Below are 19,766 nucleotides of genomic sequence, written 5' to 3'. Positions count from 1 at the left end.
ACTGATCTTTGACAATCTCATCGACCGCCAGCTGGTGTTCACAGGCAAAACAATCATCAGCACAAGCTAGATGCTGAGGAAGGTACCTGTTCTCGTGATTTTCTCTCTTTCAGAAGTAATCCGCTGTAGCTGCCTTCAATTATTAGCTTGAGTGTGAATGGAATTCGATAGATGCATGGATTGTTACATAATCAGTCATTCAAATATTTGTGGATCCTACCAACTTGCAATTGCATGCATGCATAGTTACATGTGTAAGAAATGCTTGAGGATTATATAGGGGAGAGTTCACACTTAGCTTCCTCCATTACAACTGGTTTGTATCTAAGTTTGAATTCATGTCGGCATGTTCCAGAACATCAAACAGGTCAATGTCGTTCGTGTTAGTCGTCTATACAACCTTGGCCACTCATTAATTGAATGATATATTTTATTTAGAAGTAGTATGATGGGCTTATATATGGGTGAGGAGATGGAAGCTAAAAATGATGAATCGCCAACACAAAAGAATCAGAATGAACTCTCATGCTGGAAGGAACCAGAAATTGAAAGCAAAAAACGATTGAAAGTTTAACTTGGCTAGCTTCGGTGTGGTGGAAAGAAAATAGAATCATGATCATGATAAAAAAGATTGTTCAGATTGAGCTTAGGAAACATGGTTCTGATCCCTGAAGCTCAAAGTATTCTTTGCATATCTTGAATATCCTAGTAATCCAGCTCAATTTCAATGAAAAGTACAATCAAAATCTCTACAGACACTAATGTCGGCGCATAGTAACAAATGGTAGTAGATTTAATGCGAAATGACTGCTTGATACTGAAGTTTTGTCTCTAGCACTCTAATTGTCCCTGGACAAAACGTTTCTTAACCAATTTTGTTTTGACTAGGAATCCGGGAAAAAAAACAAGAGGGGCCTCTTCAGTGACGAAACCAAGGTGACGCGGGCTAGCTTTCACCACCATGATGCTGGGGAGCAACGTCGTGCAAAAGCATCAGCTGCAAGTTGTGTTGGTGCTGAAAGCGTGAAGCATTGCGTGCTGAACAATAGATAATGCAGCAATAATCTAGCCCCTTATCATGTGATGCTTTGACAAGAGATTCAGAAAGAAAACTTCACCAGTAGAGCGATCAGCAATTATGCACAAGTAACGTCCACCACCTCTCAGGCTCTCATAGCTCTATCTAAAGCAACAGCCAACAGCACTAGCCGACCCCTCACTCTTCTCCCTCAAAAAGGTTTCTGAACAATAGCTTTGTTTTGTCTTGACACATACATTATACATGGGTCCAGGCCACACAATCATCACCAGCATCTACTAAAGGATAGGCCTTTGGTGGGCGTTTGGAGAGATTCATTACCTGATTCAGCTAATACTAGTATAACAAAGCAACAGCATGACAGCAGTAGCCGACGTTCTACAGGAGCCATGATACTGAAAAAATGAACAAGAGCAAAGCAACCCTGACAACCAGCCTCTGCTTCTTAACCGCAGCGATGGTGGCCGCTACCACCGCCTCTGGATTTTTCATTTGGCCAAGGTCCTGTAAGCAAACTGATGTTCTGCTGAACCCAGCCAGCCCTGCCCTGATGCCTGAACGCCTCAAAGACAGCAGATGCGTTTTCAGAACGCCTTGAGTATTTTTTTTTTTTGAATGAAGAACACCTTGAGTATAATAGCAGGCATTTGCAGAAGACGCCTCACGGAGACGCCTCAAAGATTCTTAAGGCGTTTTCTCGATACATGTTGATATTCATTTCAACATTGTAAGGGATCAATGCTCGTAGCTTAAGAGGGGAAGGGGTGAATTAGGCATTTTAAAATCTTAGCCTGTGGCTTTCACTACCAATTCACAAAACATAAACTAGATCATGCTATCAAGATATTGATCTAGTGTGAAACTCTCATCCCAAAACAAGTTTTGCAACCTAGAGCCAATCATAGCGAGATACTACACTAAGAAAGTAAAGGCACATAAGTTGCAAGTATGAAATGTGGAAACATAAGAGGTGAGGATGAGGGGAAGCAAACTCTTGACACAATGATTTATCCCGTAGTATCAGTAGTTACTAAGTCACCACTAGTCCACGTTGTTGAAGCACTCACACAAGAATATTGTTTCCTGGTCACCAAGTCTCTTCCGGAACACCCCTTGACTGGCCACAAAGGCTCAGCCACTAAGGCTCACGTCAAGTTCCCCAATCACCTTGATGCCGTCTCCATTAAGGAGCTTCTCCACGAAGGAAGGGGGTCTCCATGTCCCACACACACGGTCGTAGACGCCCCACACCAAGCTGTAGGGTTGAAGACTTGCCAGCGAGTCACTAAGGCTCCAAAGCGCCGGCACACCTTGTACAATTGTGGTTCACTCCTAGAACCGATCACAAGGTAGGCACACCTTGCACTTTCTCTTTCTCTAGGTCTATCCTAGCACTAATCACTCTTCTAAATTTGTGCTAAGCCTTTGATTAATCACTTATGCACTTTTGGTATCGGATGTGTTCTTCATGGGTCTTGATCTCCAATGGACTCCTGCACACTCCAACAACTTCAAATGGGTGAGTGAAGAGGGTATAAATAGCTCAAGGCATCAAAAAGCCGTTGCTCCAACGATTAGTTAAAGTAGACCATCGGATGTTTCCGATGGTATTCTTTTGGGTAGCATTGGAACGTGCTACCAGCCATTGGCCTCCCCGCGTCCAAGTTCTTCACTAACCCATCAAAATTTGTCTAATGCTTCATCCGATGTACCGTTGGAACATCCTGTGTTGAAGGATTTCTCCCTAAAACATCTCTGGAACTTCGCAAAGTAAATATACTTCGTCCGACGGTCCCAACTCCTGACCGTCGGATCATTCGGTGCCATAGGATTTCCTCTGCTTTCCGCGCCTTCACCTCGCAATTCATCCAATGCTACTAGAAATCCTACCATCGGAACATCCGGTGGTCTTGACTTAGACAATTGCCTGCATGTTGTAGCAATTGCTCCGATGTTTGCTCCGATGGGCCATCGGAACATCCGATGGTACTGAATTTGGCTATCAAGAATACCATGACTTGGTGCTTGAATATCATGATTTGGAACTTTCTATGATTTGGTTTGCATACTTGGTACTTACAAACCCTACAAGATAGACAAAGCATTAGTCCCAATAACTATGTTGTCACTCAATCACCAAAATCGCAAACTATGACCTAATGGGACCAGGTTCGCTACAATTCATGATGGAATTGTCTTGAATCGCAAATTACACAGTTATCTTTTTCTTGGTGAATTTTTACATAGTTATCCAATTTTGCTCTTCTTAACATAAAGCACAACAGATGCAACACAGGTGGATATCATCATAAATTTACAAAGCAACAACTGCATCATGTGAACTTATGCAAGCAAAATACATAATTACAACCAATATTTGCAATGCCCTCGTTGGTGACAGTCATCACATCAATGTCATCAATGCCTGATCAAGTCATCATCCATCTGCTCTGCTAAGAGCAAAAAAAATTAAGCCAATGCATAGTACTCAAGTGTGATCTTTAGAAACTAAGGGTTCCGCTCAAGAGGTCAAGTGACTGACTGTCTAAAAATCAAGACCCGTCGGTTTAATATATACCTCTCGATGAAGGCACGACCTCTGCAAGAGAATAGCAGGCCAGTACTTTTATCCATGTTATCATCAACAAGAAAGTAAGTTAGCTTGCTGTTCTGAAACCGCACTCTGCAGGAGGTATACCGGAATGTGGTGGAGCACGCCGCCGGCGAGTTCACGTTCGAGGGCGTCGCCTCTGACCCCACCGCTGCCCCGCACCAAGTCCTTCCGCTCTTCTTCCAGGTCTGCATCATGTCTGTCTTTCCTTCAGTTGGTTCAGAGTCCATGGTTGAACCGTGGGCATGGTGCTCTTCCTCAGCTGCGGCACAACTGTGAAATTTGTTCAGTTGCCGGGCCGTGGCCATGGCGAGATGCATGCGGGCGCGTCACTACAGGAGGAAGGGGATAGAAGAAAGGACGATGGATCGAGGTGCCGCCGTACATGCCGCTCCGGCTAGCCGCGAACGGCTCTTGTCCACGCCCACCGACCGCTCCGTCGGTCCACGCAATCAGGAGCGGGTGCGACACAGGAACAAGGAAGAAGAGGTGCTCGAGGGACGGCCGGCGTCAGGCGACGCTCCGGCGATCGGCGGTGGAGAATCGGACAGGGAATTCGCGATCCAGAATTTTTTTAGAAAATACCCCTCAACTTTATAAATTACTTCCTGATTTGTATCGCCATTAATGATCGCGATCCGAGTATTTACAAAACACCTCATATAATTTAATATAAACCCCTAATCTGAATCGCGAATATTAACCGTGATCCGATTATCGGAAACAAGCCTCTGATTTGGGTCGTCTCCATCCAGTGCCGCACTGCCGCCCGTCGTCCGCCGCTGCCGCCGCCGTCGCAGGGCCACAAAGCTCCATCCTGCCCACCCAACTCCATGGAGTAGCGAGAACTATTCAGTATTCATAATAAAAAATCAAAAGGCAAATTCTGTTTTTCCTTTCCCGAGAGGAAGGCGAAATATGCTTACAAAGTTACAGAATTGGCCAAGTTATTCTATAAAGTAAATCCTACAAAGAATCACAACTTAGAAATAGCAACTCCTTCATCAACCTAGCACACAAACTAATAACGAAGGGCACCAAGCAGTTGAAACTAAGCAGAGAACTACAAAGCAAACTATGAATTGACCTGCTTCATCATTTGCTAAGCGATGTTCTGAACACGATTTTTACGAACTTGTTCCATCGTTGAAATCTGACAGCATCAACAAGCCATCCGCTGCCTCTGTCTCCTCAGGAATCCACCCCTCCCTCGCATAGTTCAACAACGTTAGCATGGGCCTCCCTTTGGCGCGGAGAGCCCCAACCTCAACCATATCACCCTCGCGCACGCCATTCTGTGTCAAGAAAGGTACCCACTCTTGCATAAGGCGGTATTGCCTTGCACTATCGACATACTTGAACCTCATTTTGTAGGAATAGCCGTGTCGATCAATGGCCTCCAACTCTAGCCCATTCTCTTTGTCCACAGACCTACACTCCTCTGGTGTGAGAATGCTCATCAGCGGTGACTCCATGACATCCCGAGGTGAGAATTGCACGCGGGACTGGTTCGAGCAGGAATCAGTGGCAGTTAGAGTCCTGGCAAGAACTGGTGTCACATCGGCCACTCCCAAGAATTGAAGCCCGGAGCTCAAGCTCATGAAAGGTCGCATTGGGGTCTTACGAATTGAGGTCCTTCGACGAGAATGATTGTTCTTGCGACCACGCCGACCAGCACCCTTGGCTTCTTGCATGGGGGAGCTCCTCCTTGTCGGTTCCTGGGTTCCTGTGGATGGAGCAGAGGCTATCGCTCTGTTCTGATCAACAGCACCATTGCTGCCCTCACAAACTGCCACGGTGGCCAGGCAGCTCCTCTTGATCAGCCAGCATGACTCCTCACCATTGCGGTGGTGATCACGCTCCACAGGTTTCTGAACACCCTGAGACGGCAATGCAATGTCCAGGACAGTAACCTCCCAGTCTTGGCGCAGACCATCCAAGCCATGGACGGGGGAGGCAAACACGCAAGGCCGGAGCTTTTCTTCTGTCTTCTTCTCATCCATGGCTACACCAAAACTCCCCCACGCCAAGTGGTGACCCTTCTTGCAGATGGGATTGCCGCCGTCCCAGTTGCCTGCCAATTCTTGCCCAATTGACGACGACGTGGCGGCAGCCGCCGCCTCGGCGATCGCATTGCCACTCTCACGGGCTGCAGCGTTGGACGAGCGCTGCTTCTTGGACGCCCAGATCATCTCGGCGTTGAATTCATGCCCACGCTTTTTATTCACCGGTTCTTGAACATGAGGAGGAGGAGGAGGTGCTAGGGCGGCCACAACGACCACCCCGGGTTCTTGGCGCGAACCAGCCGGACGCTCGGGATTCCCGGCCTTTTCTTGGTTTCTTGCATCCACGGCGCCGGCGGCGCAACTCCCCGTCAAGCGGCGATTCTTGATTGTCTTGATCTTCCGTTTCTTGAACGACGCCAGGAGCGTGAACTGAGGGCCCGCCACACCGCGGCCGCTCGCGGCCGTTCCCAAGGGGGTGGCGATCATCTCGACGGATTTTCCCAGTTCTTGCGGAGAAAAGAGGAAGGAAGAGGGAGGGAGGGAGGAGTACGCCAGGTGTTCGACGAAAGGCCTCGTCTGGGGAACTGCGGCCGGGAAAGGGGCGGCGGCTAGTTCTTAGCGCGAGGAGGTGGGGAGGGCTACGCAGTAGTGGAAATGGTGAGGCCACATCTTGCAGCCGCGGAGCTTTATGGAGCGGCAGGGAGGAAGGATGGCATCACGGTGGGGAGAGCAGAGAAGAGCAGAGGAGGGGGCGAGCGGCGGCGGCAGGGAAGAGAGAGATGGGAAGGCGGCGGCGTGGGTCGGAATGGGGCAACAAGAATACTTGTTTTCTACGGAGTAGGTTTCTATGCACAACCGACTACGGTCTCCCCTTATTCTCGGAAAAATAAATAAATAAATATGTTTTGAGTTCCAGCATGCAAATTTTCCCTTTAATATTATTCGCAAAAAAATCCCTTCAATGTTCTGGCTTCAGTGAACCGGTAAATGCAGTTAACCCGTAAATGATAGTTCTAGATTGAGATCATGAAGTGCCGTAATAACCGCATATCTCTTTCTTTCTTTCTTTTTTACTAGAACTGCATCTTTTTTCTTCAGAAGGGTGAAAGGAACCAACAATTCAACATCGTTTAACGCACGTTCTCTCCACTTAGAGGGAAATGACGGGACGGCACAGTAAAATTCCAGTGCAGCAGGATCTACACGCCATGGACCCAATCTGACCGCATATGCAATAGGTGGTTTGGCTCTGGTTCAATTTATAATAGATGCTTAGTTGTTTATTTTTCTAGAAGACAACCTGAATGTTCTTTTCTTTTTGTAATAGGTAAAATTGCTGAAAATAAAGGAATATTTGTATCTTATAAAATAAAGTAAGTATGTTACTTTTTTTTTGAAGTAGTAGTAGCCGATTCAAGTATGTATATGCTTCCTCTTTTTTCGGTAATTTTACATGTGTGAAATGGTGCCAGAATAGTAATCTTACATGCTAACATTAAGACTCCCTAAATAAGACTATAACATAGTTTATCATCTGGTACATCGATCCTGCTTAACAGATGTAAGAATGCCATTTCAAACACTTTCACTTTCACACACTAGAAGAACAAATTCCAAGAGAAACAAAAGTCATAACAACTATTCATTATGCATAATCATAAGAAACATTTCTGCTTATTTGCCCTGAGGGAAAGGCATAATATGTTTACAGGACACTCAGGACTACTGAATTCGCCATGTTGTTCAGTATATAAGCAGCATCTTATGTTTACTGTAAGAGTGTAAATCCTACTAAAAGAATCAGAACTAAGAAATGGCAGCAACTCCTATATCAGCAACCTATCACACAAACCTACCAAGGGCACCAAGCAATCTAAACTAAATAGACAGCTACAGAATCTTAGACCTTAACTGCTGACCATGAATTAATCTTCTTCAAAAGTTGCAAAGCCATTGCTCCAAGCAAGATTTGCTACAACTTTGTTCCATCCTTGAAATGTGACAGTGCCAACAAGCCTTCCGCCGCCTCCATCTCCTCAAGAGTCCACTCCATACTTCCTGCATCCTCCATATCTGCAGAAGCTGGCTCCTCCCCAGCACCTGCTACTGCTTCAATTTTCTCAAGCACCCACTCCTCCCCTGTACCTTCTGCTGCCCCTGCCTCCTCAGAATTCTGGTCCTCCATTGCATGATGCAACAACATTAGCAGGAGGCGCCCTTTAGAGCGGGAAGCCCCAAGGTCAACCACATCACCCTTGCGCATGCCATTATGCTTCACGAACATTGTCCACTCTCCAATCAGGCGGTATTCCTTGTCGCTGTTGAGAAACTTGAATATTATTTGGTACGAACGTCCGTGTTGATCAAGGAGCTCCAGTGGTACCCCGTCCTCCTTGCCCCCTCTGTTCACTTTTCCTAACTCTTCCTGTGTGAGCATGCTCATCAGCGGCGAGGACAAGATCGACTCACGCGGGAGCAAAAGGCGGTGCGCGTTGAGGTTGCAATCGGTGCTAGTTAGAATCTTTGAAACAATCGGTGTCACATTGGTGAGGCCCAAGCGGTGCAGCTCGGGGCTCAATCTCATGAAAGGTTGTCTCGTGGTCTTGCGATCAGAATGCTTGGCGGCGGTCTTGCAGCGACGCCGCCTGCTTGCCGATTCCGGGGTTCTTCCTGTGGGCGGATCCGAGAGCACTCGGATGTTCTCCTGATCAACAGTACCGTTGCTACCCTTGCAGACTGCCAACGAGGGGGCAGAGCAACTCCTCTTGATCTGCCTGGACGCCTCCTCGACAATCTTGTGGTGATCACGCTTCACGGATTTCTTGGCGCGCCGAGACGGGGACGCAATGTCCAGGACGGCAACCTCTGAGTCTTGGCGAAGCCAATCAAGGCCATGGACGGGGTCGGCGAACACGAAAGGTCGGAGCTTTTGTTCTTCCTTCCCGCCAATGCTCCCTCCCGGCGAGCGGCGGGCCTTCTTGCAGATGGGCTCGCCGCCGTCCATGTCCACGGCCGGTTCTTGGACAATTGGGGACGGCGTGGCGTCAGCCGCCGCCCTGTTCGCCTCTGCGATCACACTGCCGCGTTCACGAGCTGCAGCGACGGACGACCGCGGCTTCTTGGACACCCAGAACATCGCGGTGCTAGCGTCCCGCCGACGCTTTGGCTTCTCCGGTTCTTGAGCCCTCAGAGGAAGAGGAAGCACAAGGGCGACCTGGACGGCCACCTTGGGTTCTTGGCGCGGACAACCCGGGTGCTGGGAATTCCCGGCGTTTTCTTGGTTTCTCGCATCCACGGCCCCACCGGCGGAACCTCCCGTCAAGGCGGCGATGGTCTTCATCTTACATTTCTTGGGCGGCGCGGCCTTGCCCAAGGGGGTGATGGTCATCTCGATCGAGTTCTTGCACGGGACAGGAAAAGAGAGGGGAGGGCGCGGGGGCACGCCAAGTATTCGACGAAAAGCCTCGTCCGGGCAGCAGCGCCGGGAGAAGGGGCGGCGGCTACTTCTTGGGCGATGAGGTGGGGAGAGCGATGCAATTGTGGTGGTGTTGAGGCCACAGCTTGCGGCCGCGGAGCTTTATGGAGCGGCAGGGAGGAGCGGGGAGGGAGGATAGCATCACGGCGTGGGAGGGGAAGGCAGGAGAGCGGATGGGAGAAGAGGGAGGGGTGGAGGCGATGGGGGAAAGGCGGCGGCGTGGGATGATTGTGGGGGGAGAATCGGGATGGAATGGATGCTAGGGGGACTCGCGATCCAGGGGGTTTAAGTTAGGTTTCTATAAATGCGTTGTGTTGTGTGAACGTGCTCTATCTCTTGTGATCGTGTCCTAAACTTTCAGACTTTTTATGTTTTTTTCTAGCTTGTACTGAAAACTAAAAAAAGTACTCCTGAGCACTTAGCAAGTAGTTCACTATTTTAAAAAACGGGTTGTAGAAACAATTGTAGCATGTTTAGGGAACAATAACATCAAAACTTTTCTGGAGCTAAGGTTGTTGAAATTGGCGATTCCGAATCAAATTGTAGATGCTTAGGTAGGGTCACATTCTAGGATCAAGTTGTATAATATAAGATTCAACATGATTCAACAATATATATACACATATATTTCCAATTTATTGTCTACCCCAACGGAGGCGTGAATGTTTATTTGATCATTTGAAACCAAATTTGTTAACACATACCTATCTTGTTCTTGATATACAATCAAAATGTTGATTCCATATCTTTGAGCACTTCTAGATAACAAAGTTAACAACCATGGCACTACAATGAAAAGTAAATTTATTATTTTTTAAGCTTAATATCATGATAGCTTCATATATAAAGTACTTAATACTTTGTAGTTACTTAAGAATTCAGAGTGAGGGATCAGGGATAGGACCCAACAGAATACTGAATTCTTGATAAAGTCATGAAACTTTACGACATCGATTCTATGATTAGGAGGGAGATTGAACTATGATTCTACCAGATACGGTTATTTATGCGTTTTGAGTCACATTGGTGTTGGTAGAATCATAGTTTTGAGTCACATTGGTGTTGGTAGAATCGTAGCATCGACCACGTATCACGAGTTTAACAACCTTGCTTCTATCATTTGCCTTTTTTACTCGTAGACACTAGTAACAAATAAGTGTTGCTTAGGTTGTGTGGAACTTGGATTACAGATTGCTTTATATAAATTTCGTTTGACTTTTAAAACAATGGGTATATTTGTCCTTAAAAGTAGTATTATATACAATAATTTAGCTAAACTTTACAAATATATTTGCAACTGAAAGTATAGTAACCCTGCCGATATCTGAAACAACACTTATTACAGGAAAATTTTATCACTTAGCATATATGAAATTAAAACACGAATGATGCAGAACAAGATGGGGAAAAAAAACGTATATGAGCCGTTTGGTTCGTGCCCAAAGACCCAAACTAGGGAACTAGCCCCATCGAAATTTAAGCCAAGAATTTGCTCGTCCACATTTTGCTAAAAGCTGAAGAATCATCCAATTCCGAGTTAGTGCCAGATTACTGGGCTACTCCCCAGCCGCGTTCCTTTTACGAACACACTTGCATGTTCATGGAAAATTAGAGGCCATCGACTGATTACGGACACACTTGTTCATCAAAATTGGAGGCACGCACGGCACAACCGAGCGGCCAAACGAGCGAAACATCGCTGTTATAGATTTTTCCACTACTTTTGAAATCGAAATGCCATTTTGGTAGAAGGATTTGAAGCAAACAAGAATCCAACAGCAACGATCGGCTAAACTAACGCTAGACGCGGCGACACCTTACAGGCATTTCCACGAGCACCTGTCGAGCGCGGCCCAGCGAAGCAGGATCCGCTGGCTCCGGCTCCGGCCCCGCTACTTCCCTCCCTCACCATCCGCGGCCTTCTCTTCCTTCTTGCCGTCGTCGTCGAAGAGGTCGCCGAAGTTAAACATGTACCCCTCCACCTCGGTGCCCTCCGAGTCGTCGCCCTCCTCGCCCGAGGACGGGATGTCCTCGAACTCGTCCGGCTCATCCTCCACCTCGCCGTCGGAGGTGGAGTACCCGTCGGGCCTCGCGGGCGGGACCCGCCGCGCCATGCGCCGGTAGCCCCGCGCGCCACCCAGGTGCGGGAGCCCGCGGCGGGGTTGGAGCTGGGCTCGCGGGTGGTGGCTCCCCAGTTGCGCGGGCGTAGGCGGCGCCGGCCTACGGGGGTGGCGACGCAACCACGCCGCCGCGTGGCCGCTGAGCGTGGAGGCGGCGCGCCGGAGCATGTCTCGCCGCGACTGTGACAAGGGCTTGGCCGCTTCGCTTGGGTGGGGATCACAAGATTTCAGTTGGCAGTTGGCACGGCGCCCTCTCCGCCCCGCAGTGTTTCCAGGCGATAAGCGACAACTTGTGGTTCCAGGCGTGTAAGCTTTAACCTAACCACGATTCCACCATGGTTTAAATCAGGTGAAAATCCAATAAAACATAATTTATTATGCATCCAGATACACATAGCGTATGTCTAGTTAGAAAAGTCCAAACGACCTTAATTTGAAACGAATTGAGTATTTAAATCTGCTAACCAAACTATCAAATGACATTTCATACCTTCTTGTTTACACGACGGAGCGCAGAGTTAACATTGTTAGGTTATTTCGTAATTTTGCTTAATTTTTTTAGTTAATATAATAGCGTGACTATTGGGCAAAAACAACACAAGATGTATGATCGAACCACCTGATCATCCAACAGCTTCCATGGCAAGTTGACTATGAAGTCAGTGCCATGGATCTCCCACTTCATAGGCAAATAAAGGAACCAGTGATGCTTAACGGGGCAGATACCACTTATATAAGATGACAAATTTCAGATCACACCACAATTAGGGGGTGGATACTTCAGTCACTAGCATCTAAAGCCGTCCACTGTTCTCGGTTCAAATCGACACAAGACATGTACCATAAAGAGAGAAAGTAGAGCTATCTACATAGCATTCTTATGGTCAGGCAAAAGCGAAACCAACACCTTCTTTGGTTTCTCACTCCATTATGGAACCGCAAAAGTCAGAGGAAATCCGCTGCTCCAATCATTCCGTTCAAGCAGCCGCCTGCTGGTTCTTCAACAACTTCTGCTCACGGAATTTCGCAGTGTCAGCACCCTTCACATTGAACTCCATCAGGAGCTCCTCAAACAAAACCTCCAGGTTGGACTTGAAGGATGCACTGCGGTTGCCACGCAATGCTGGCTTATTCTGCTGCGTCAAAGCTGTGCTGCTACTGCTGGATCCTTCACCGTCTTGGCTCTCTTTCTTGTCCTCCTCTTCAGGGACTTTGGATCCAACCTCATGGCCCTCCATGTAGTATTTGCATGCAGCCAGAATGGCACGACCGCGTTCACGGAAGTGGCCCCCAACAAGATCTTCAAAGTGCTGAAATAAGGAATCAACAATAGCATCATATTTCTGGAACCTAGATTCTTCCGCAGCTGAAATAATTATTAGCCTACTACCCAATGCTACTTTGGACATGGACATAGGTGTCGGAATAGAGACCAAACTCAGGTGCCTTCCAAATGTAAACTTCATTTTGACAAAAATCACAATTTAATAAAGTACCACATCAGCAAATCTGTCAATAAATTACCATCCATTTGATTAGTACTCTAACTCTTTTCCAAAATAAAAGAGCCTAAAAGAATTAGCAAAACATTACCTGTGGAGGTCTACGAAGTGAGTATAACATCGTCCTGCATGAGTACTGAAATGTTGTATCATTATAATCCAAGGCAGCCCTCAGTCCCTCAGGGCTATTGGCGTAGCGTTCGTATCCTGGCTCATTGAAGTATGGCATCTCATTCAGTACGAGAGCTTGAATGGAGATTAGCACCTGAAGCATGGTTGATTGAGCTGAGTTCCATTTCTCACAAGAAGAACCCTGCCAGGTGCCTAGGAGGCTAAGACAGACTTTTCCACAAGCATATAAATTTGGATTAAGCCTTAGCCCTCCTGAATGGTAGTATACCACCTGCAAAAGCATCAGCATAAATATTTTTATCAAAATGTGGAAGTGCATTGATGCTAAATGGCCAAAGTTTGAATACTAACTGGGGGAGTAGCAGGATAAGAAGCGGGGAATTGAGCATCAAAGAAGAAAAGGCCATCATGGTAGGGTGTTCCTTGAGGCCCAATCATTACAGCCCTAAGAAGGTCCATTCGATTTTCCGATACACGAACATATATTAATGCTGCACAACAGAACAATATTCAGGTCATGTATTGATGATAGAGATTGCTTAATCTATTTTTTTCTTAAAGTTGAGTCCCAGGGGTTGTAAGCCTGGGAGTTTAAAATTTGAAAATGACAGAAGGATATGCCCCACAACAAGGGTGGCACAATTGGTCTAGCAAATTACTGACCTGGTAAATCTTTCTCCAGGAGACTCCATTCATGCTGGATTCTTTTTGCCCATTCTTTCCTAGCCTGAAACAGTTTGAATATTTATTGATGAAAAAGGTTTCAAATATAAAGGTAATATGGGTAGGGTCTCACCTTTCCAACAGAATTTTTAGCATAGTGATGATCTGAGAAATCCTCAACAGTATCAAACTGTTTGAAAAAGTTATACTTCTTAGCAATTTCCTCCTCTATTTCTGACATCGACTTAAATTTGCCAGGCACATCCCTACTTTCAACTTTCTGCAACCATGGTACTGTAGCCTCCACACCTGGAGGCAGATCTAAATTATCAAATTTATCAGCCAGCAGTTGATTATAATCAGCTGGGTCAAGCTCATAGTCGGATCCATCATTATCATCATCATAGCAGTCATCATCGTCATCTTCAAAATAGTAATCTTCTTCCTCATTTTTTCCATACTCAAACTTTAGCTCAGGTCCAGATGCTTCAAGAGATTTGTTCTCTGTGCTAGATCCAACTTGATCATTAGAAGAAGAATCCTGTAAAGCATGCCAACATTACCAATAAAATATCAAGTAATTCTCAGCACAGCATTGCCATATTTTATGTGTAGTGCATAATAATATGTTTCCCATCAACCAAGAAACAAGTAGAATTGCAAAGTTTACTTGTGCCTTGTCAACTCCACTATTGAAGGCAGGGGGGGGAAAACTTGTTGCATGGCCTCCATTTGAGGCATATCCCCATCTCAGTATTGAGATAAGAAAAAACACATCAGAGTGCTCTCAAACAAAAATCCGTGTAACATATTTACGGAAAATTACACAGAAAGTACACCTAAACCAATGAACCTGTGTAACAGCCATTATGACATTAACTATTCCTTGCAGGTACTGTTCATGGTTCTGCATGGGAATTAGAAGTATTTTGTTACTTGGGATTATTATCATCATATTACTTGTTTCTTTAAGTGTCTAAGGGGGAAGAAGGGATAGCATTGTATCTTATTTAATCAAAAAGAGATGAAATATGAGAAACCTAGTAGTCCCCCAAAATCCTACTACTCTTCTTTGGCCAGCTGTTTTAGATCTATTCCTCCCCAATGGGTTCCCTCCTTCACCTAGCGTTGTTCTACATCAAGCCATTGTTGTTCAACCTCTTTCGTACAGATGTTACCACCATCTTGAGCTAGGTTCACAACACAGAAACAGTGACACTATACAGTCAAGAAAGATAGCAAATTCTATGAGGGGCACAAAGGGTCTGTAAGAACTGCAAAACACAAAATAATGCTCCAGTCTAAGAGGGCTTGATTTTAGGTTGGAGCAACCAGAGGCTCAAGCATGCAGCATTGCATCTCATAAGAAACTACTGCCCTCTTTCAGCAGCTTCTCAGAGAATCCAGATAAAGGAGAATGCCCTGGCAAGGCTCGAAAACAGGAAAATGCAAAGTGTGCATTCACCCAATGAATAAAGAGATGCAAATGTTCTAGGACTGCACACAGGACTACTTGAAAACCTGTAAACATCCCATAAGATCGCCAAGCACGTGCATCTCATCTAACAACTATGTGATGGCAAACTATTTCATTAAAATTATATTTTGTTTTGAAGTTAAGAAACTTCCTAAAAAATCTGCATTCCTCTGATAATTTCATGCACCGTGCATGTTAAAAGACAAATTTACTCTTAGTGCAAGCACACAGGGTAAACTTGAAACTTCCGATTTGCTCTACAAGGTGCAGGTTGAAGCTTCTCTCTTACTGCACAATCTTATACCATGTATTCTGGATAAAACTTTTCATAACAATACATTGTTGCCACTTTTCCAAGCTAATGAACGAAAACATATTCACAATGGCCAATAATTTAAAAGTCATCCCATTAGCTGCTCAAAAATCTATTGTATTCAAAACATAGATAAAACCATATGAAAACAGGCATCTCAGATTCACTAAGGTTAAGATTCCTGCAATTGTACATACAGCATATCATATTGTCCTATATATGCATTCTTTTTCATTATAAAACAGTGTGTTGGTCCTGGTGACAGCGTCTGATCTAGGGATCTTCTGTGGATGATGGCATCTAAGCAGATATGTACGAATGCAGCAGTAGGATTCTACATCTTGCTCAAACAATGTGAATTTTGTATGCAATTTCAGGACTTAAGGATAACTATTTGTGCATGGTGGATTTTGTACTGTATCTTTAAAGCATTGATTTGTTCCAGGTCAAGTATCTGTGGACAAATACGAACTGAAGAAACATCAAAACTTTCTCGCTGCAAACAACGTACAGTGTCCAATATCCACCAAATCAATCATATACATGTCCCAATTGCAGAAAATTACATAACATCACAATCAAATATTAGACCTATGATGAAACACGTGTAATTAGAGCAATGACAACAGAATTAGTAAAAGGTAACCCCAAGCAATACTCAGAACATTACAAATGCCAACAGCAATACAACATCAGACGTACTAAAACCAGTCGGGTTCAAGATATTGGACCACAAACCCGAAGAAATGCTTGACCAAGGTTCCAATAACATCTATCCATACCCGCAACACAGAGCGGAAAGGAATACAATTGTACCCCAATAATATATACAACGAAAATTGCCCCCCCAAACCCAGACAAAACCCTACGGCCGATACGATCCATCCTGGTAAATCCCCATACCACGGCGCCCAAACAGTGCACACGAATTCCACCAAAGCCTAGTAACCCACAAACGCAAGGAAACAAGGGCAAGATTAAACGATCTCTCACCATGAGCGAATTTCGCCGGCCCAAAGAACAGAGCTTGAGGCAAAACCCTCGCACCATACTATGCCGCAATAATGTACTCGAGAGCCCCCGAAAGCGAACACGACGATCGCACCAACCGATTGCAGGAGAATCGCGAAGATAACGACGGGAAACAGCCAACGGGACGAGCGAATTCCCAGCGCGTAAAAGGCGGGCCTGGGACAGGGAAGGAGGGCGGGTGGGTACCTGGCAGCGCTGGCGCTTCTGCTGCTGCGCGGCGTCCCACGCGGCGGAGTAGTCGGCGGCGCGGCATGACGAGGAGGAGGCGGCGGACCCGGTCCCCTGCATGTGCGGGTACCTGCGGAGAGATCAGAGAAAACCGCCGTCGGTAACAAAATCGCCGAAATTATCCAAGCAAAAAAAAACAGAGAAGAAAAAAAATTCCCCGATTCTTCGCGCGATGGGGGAAGGCAGGGAGCACGGACCCTGCGGCGTCCATGGTGGCAGCCCAATGGCCGGGGAGCGGCGGCCGGAGCCGGGGGCGGAAAACCACGGGCTTGGGGGCCGGGCAGGCGGAGCCGCGGGTTTGCGAAGTGGGGAGAGGGTCGGAGGGAGGAGGAGGAGAAAGATCAGAAAAGAGCGAGAGATCGCGTGTGCGCGTGGCGAGTTATCGCGGCGGCACTCCCCTGGAACCGTTCGCGAGCTCGTCCGCCGCCGTCGCTTCCACGTGGGCCCCGCCGCGTGCCGCAGCGCCCCCAGCTCCCCGGACGGCCCACCGGTCAGCGGAAGGATTTTGGGGCGAGTGGGGCCCACGGGGATGTCGTTTGTTTTATCCTTTTGGGCGAGGACGACCCACTCGGGGTCCGTTCCGACTTCCGAGTTCCGACCGAAGAGAACTAGCGCTTGCCCCCCTCGGAAGCCGTGCCGCGTCCACCCGGACCCGGGCAACGTAAGTCAAGGTGGGGCCGGCGTGTCAGTGGGGGAATGTGCGGGGTGGGGACGTGGGGTGTACCTGCCCGGCTGCCCCGCCGGCCCGCCCTGCCCCTTTCCTCGTGCGCGTTTCAGTTCAGCGAGGCCCTAGGGATCTTCGCTGCCGTGTGGGGCTGGGGGTCCCAGTGCGGCTCATCGGGCGGGACGACGCGTGGCGTGTGTGTGTGTGTGTGGTGGGTGGGGGGTGGGGGTGGCGGGCTGACCCGGTTAGCGTCCGTGCGACCGTGCTGGGGACGTCGGATCTTCTGCTCCAAAGGGTGTGTACGGCAATCTTCCCTCGCAAGCCATACTGACCGCGTGACCGGTTCAGCAACTTCAGCCAACAACATTACATCACAAAATAGATCCGGACCTTTTTCAAAAAAAAATAGATCTGGACCAATAACCACGATCATGTTGCGGATCTACGGTCAACCGATGTAAAAATAACAACATTCCCAGCAAAATAGGACATGTCCAAGCATATTCTACGACAAGAAATCTCTACCTCATCAGGAGCAAGTAGATCTACAGAGCACGTGGTAAAAACTTTACATTTCAAGCAAGAATCACCGACGTTGGAACATACGACGAATCGGAAGGGCACAACATCGAGATAGCACCGAGGGGTGGAGGGAGGGGGGGAGAGTGATACAAGGAGAGAGAGGGAAGATACAGACCAGAGAGTCACCGGTGCTCCGTCGACAAGGCACGGCGAAACCCTAGCAGCGGCGGCGGGAGCTTAGGAGCGAGCGCGTCGGCTGAGGAATGAAGAGTAGCGGCGCCTAGTGGTGACCCTAGCACTGGAGTCGTTGTTATATATAGGTGGCCAGCGGCTGGACCGGGTACATTGCAAGAGCCAAAGCGCGGGTTGTATGACCTTTTTAGCCAAAGATAGCTCCATTTGTACGTAGAGCCAAGCCAAGCTGGGGGTTGCATATCTCAGATCAGGCTATGGGCCCTATTTAAGCAACAAAAATGGGTTGGGTGTCTAACGGGCCGTGGCCCTAGCTAAGGATTAGCCACCCAACAAACGTGCCCATAATTTTCAAAATGTTTTTATAATGTTCTGGTACCGAAGAAAACTATCTTGATAGATTAATAAATTTTTTGTTGAGAGAAAAAATTGTCTCGCAAGCAATAGTTGGAGCATGACAGCATCATGGTAACATCATCGACAAGGATGATGAAAAGTTTGTTTGCTCCCTTTTTCCCAAAATAGCAGTGTTCCAATTTTTAAAAGATATCCTAACATAACAAATAATTGTTCTAGCCGTATAAAATGATTGGTAGGATAAAATATTCGGACCCTAAGAGGGAAATACAGTGAATTATTAGCACTTAAGACTATATCCGAAACCCCACTAAATGGTTGCTCAAGATAAACCTGAACATGTTTAATTAGTGTGCTTTTAGGGGATGATGGATATGTCTACAAATTGCATAGACGGCACTAGAAGCGAGCCACATCCGGTAGAGCTTTAGATAACCCATCGAAGAAAATGAATCATCACATACGGCTCATATCCTTAGGCACACACGATTTTGATTGCAAAAACCTAAGGGTAACGAGCCGTCTTTGAAAGGGCCAATCCATACAGGCTGCAAAAACATCATTTGGAACGAGCCGTCAAATCAAATATATCCGCTAAGGAATGTATATTGGTATGAGGTTTATATCGATTTTTTAAGCAATGTTTCAAGCACATATGCAAAATAGAAGGAAAAGGCAAAACCATTCCGAGTCTTTTTTTGGATCAACAGTGGTACAAGTACAACTACATTTGGCTGCATCATTGTTGTTCAGTTCCAGGTTCATTAAGGGTGCTTTTGTTGGTTTTTCAATATGATTTTACTTTTGCAAAAGCCAAAAGCCAACTGAAGTGTCTAAAAGCATTATATACTTTTGTCCAAAACTAGTAAAAAAAAATCACAACGGTTCGTTTTTTTCTTCGTTTTCAGTCGCGCGAGAGAAGCCGCCGCCGGGCGCGGACTCCGTCGCGGCGGGGGCCGCCGGGCGAGGGCTCCGTCGACCCCGTGCAGAGCAGATCAGATGGCGCCCCCGTCGTCCCCGCCGGGCCTGCGCCTGGTCGACCGGATCCGCGTCTCACCGGCGCCGTCCGATTCTGCGCAAGAGCATGCGCTGCCGCTCACCTTCTTCGACGTGGCCTGGCTCTTCACCAGCCCCGTCGAGCGCCTCTTCTTTTTCCGCCACCCGGACCCGTCATCCGCGCTCCCGCTTCTCAAATCTGCCTCCAGGAACCGATGGAACATGGCGCGTGTAGTCTGTATCTCTGTCGCTATCCCGTTCGTCACTTGTTACTGGCTTGGGTAGGCTGGAAATTTCTCCGTTGGAACCATAAGTTGATAATACATGGAGGGTGAAGATGAAGGACAGAGCCAGATGATGCGTCAGGGGTCAGGCCGTCTCACTCCTATCAACTCTCCTTGAGATGGTAGCTCCGCAATGAACCGGAGCAGGGAGGT

The 19,766-nt window shown here is 47.1% G+C and overlaps 2 protein-coding genes across 2 annotated transcripts; both read right to left on the bottom strand.

Annotated features, from left to right (window-relative positions):
* Positions 1 to 10,728: 10,728 nt before the first annotated feature.
* Positions 10,729 to 11,642, bottom strand: LOC101761323. Its single transcript, XM_004960608.3, has one exon. It carries the CDS (start codon positions 11,417 to 11,419, stop codon positions 11,024 to 11,026), a length of 396 nt encoding a protein of 131 aa, XP_004960665.1. The 5' UTR covers positions 11,420 to 11,642; the 3' UTR covers positions 10,729 to 11,023.
* A 313-nt stretch (positions 11,643 to 11,955) lies between these two features.
* Positions 11,956 to 16,955, bottom strand: LOC101760919 (probable ubiquitin-conjugating enzyme E2 25). The gene is made up of 7 exons (XM_004960607.2): positions 16,796 to 16,955; positions 16,557 to 16,668; positions 13,682 to 14,089; positions 13,549 to 13,612; positions 13,237 to 13,376; positions 12,845 to 13,156; positions 11,956 to 12,561 (listed from the first exon to the last, which is right to left on the bottom strand). Exons 1-7 carry the CDS (start codon positions 16,807 to 16,809, stop codon positions 12,229 to 12,231), a joined length of 1,383 nt encoding a protein of 460 aa, XP_004960664.1. The 5' UTR covers positions 16,810 to 16,955; the 3' UTR covers positions 11,956 to 12,228.
* Positions 16,956 to 19,766: the final 2,811 nt, after the last annotated feature.

Source organism: Setaria italica, chromosome III, assembly GCF_000263155.2.
Source record: "Setaria italica strain Yugu1 chromosome III, Setaria_italica_v2.0, whole genome shotgun sequence".
Lineage (NCBI taxonomy): Eukaryota > Viridiplantae > Streptophyta > Magnoliopsida > Poales > Poaceae > Setaria > Setaria italica.
The sequence above is the reverse complement of the archived record's forward strand: the minus strand, read 5'-3'. Positions and strand labels throughout refer to the sequence as shown.

Coding starts and splice junctions, on each gene's coding strand:
- LOC101760919 (XM_004960607.2), bottom strand. Junction 13,613..13,681: donor CTAAAAATTCTGTTGGAAAG/GTGAGACCCTAC, acceptor AAACTGTTTCAG/GCTAGGAAAGAATGGGCAAA. Junction 13,157..13,236: donor CTTATCCTGCTACTCCCCCA/GTTAGTATTCAA, acceptor ATGCTTTTGCAG/GTGGTATACTACCATTCAGG.
- LOC101761323 (XM_004960608.3), bottom strand. CDS start 11,419: ATGCTCCGGCGCGCCGCCTCCACGCTCAGCGGCCACGCGGCGGCGTGG.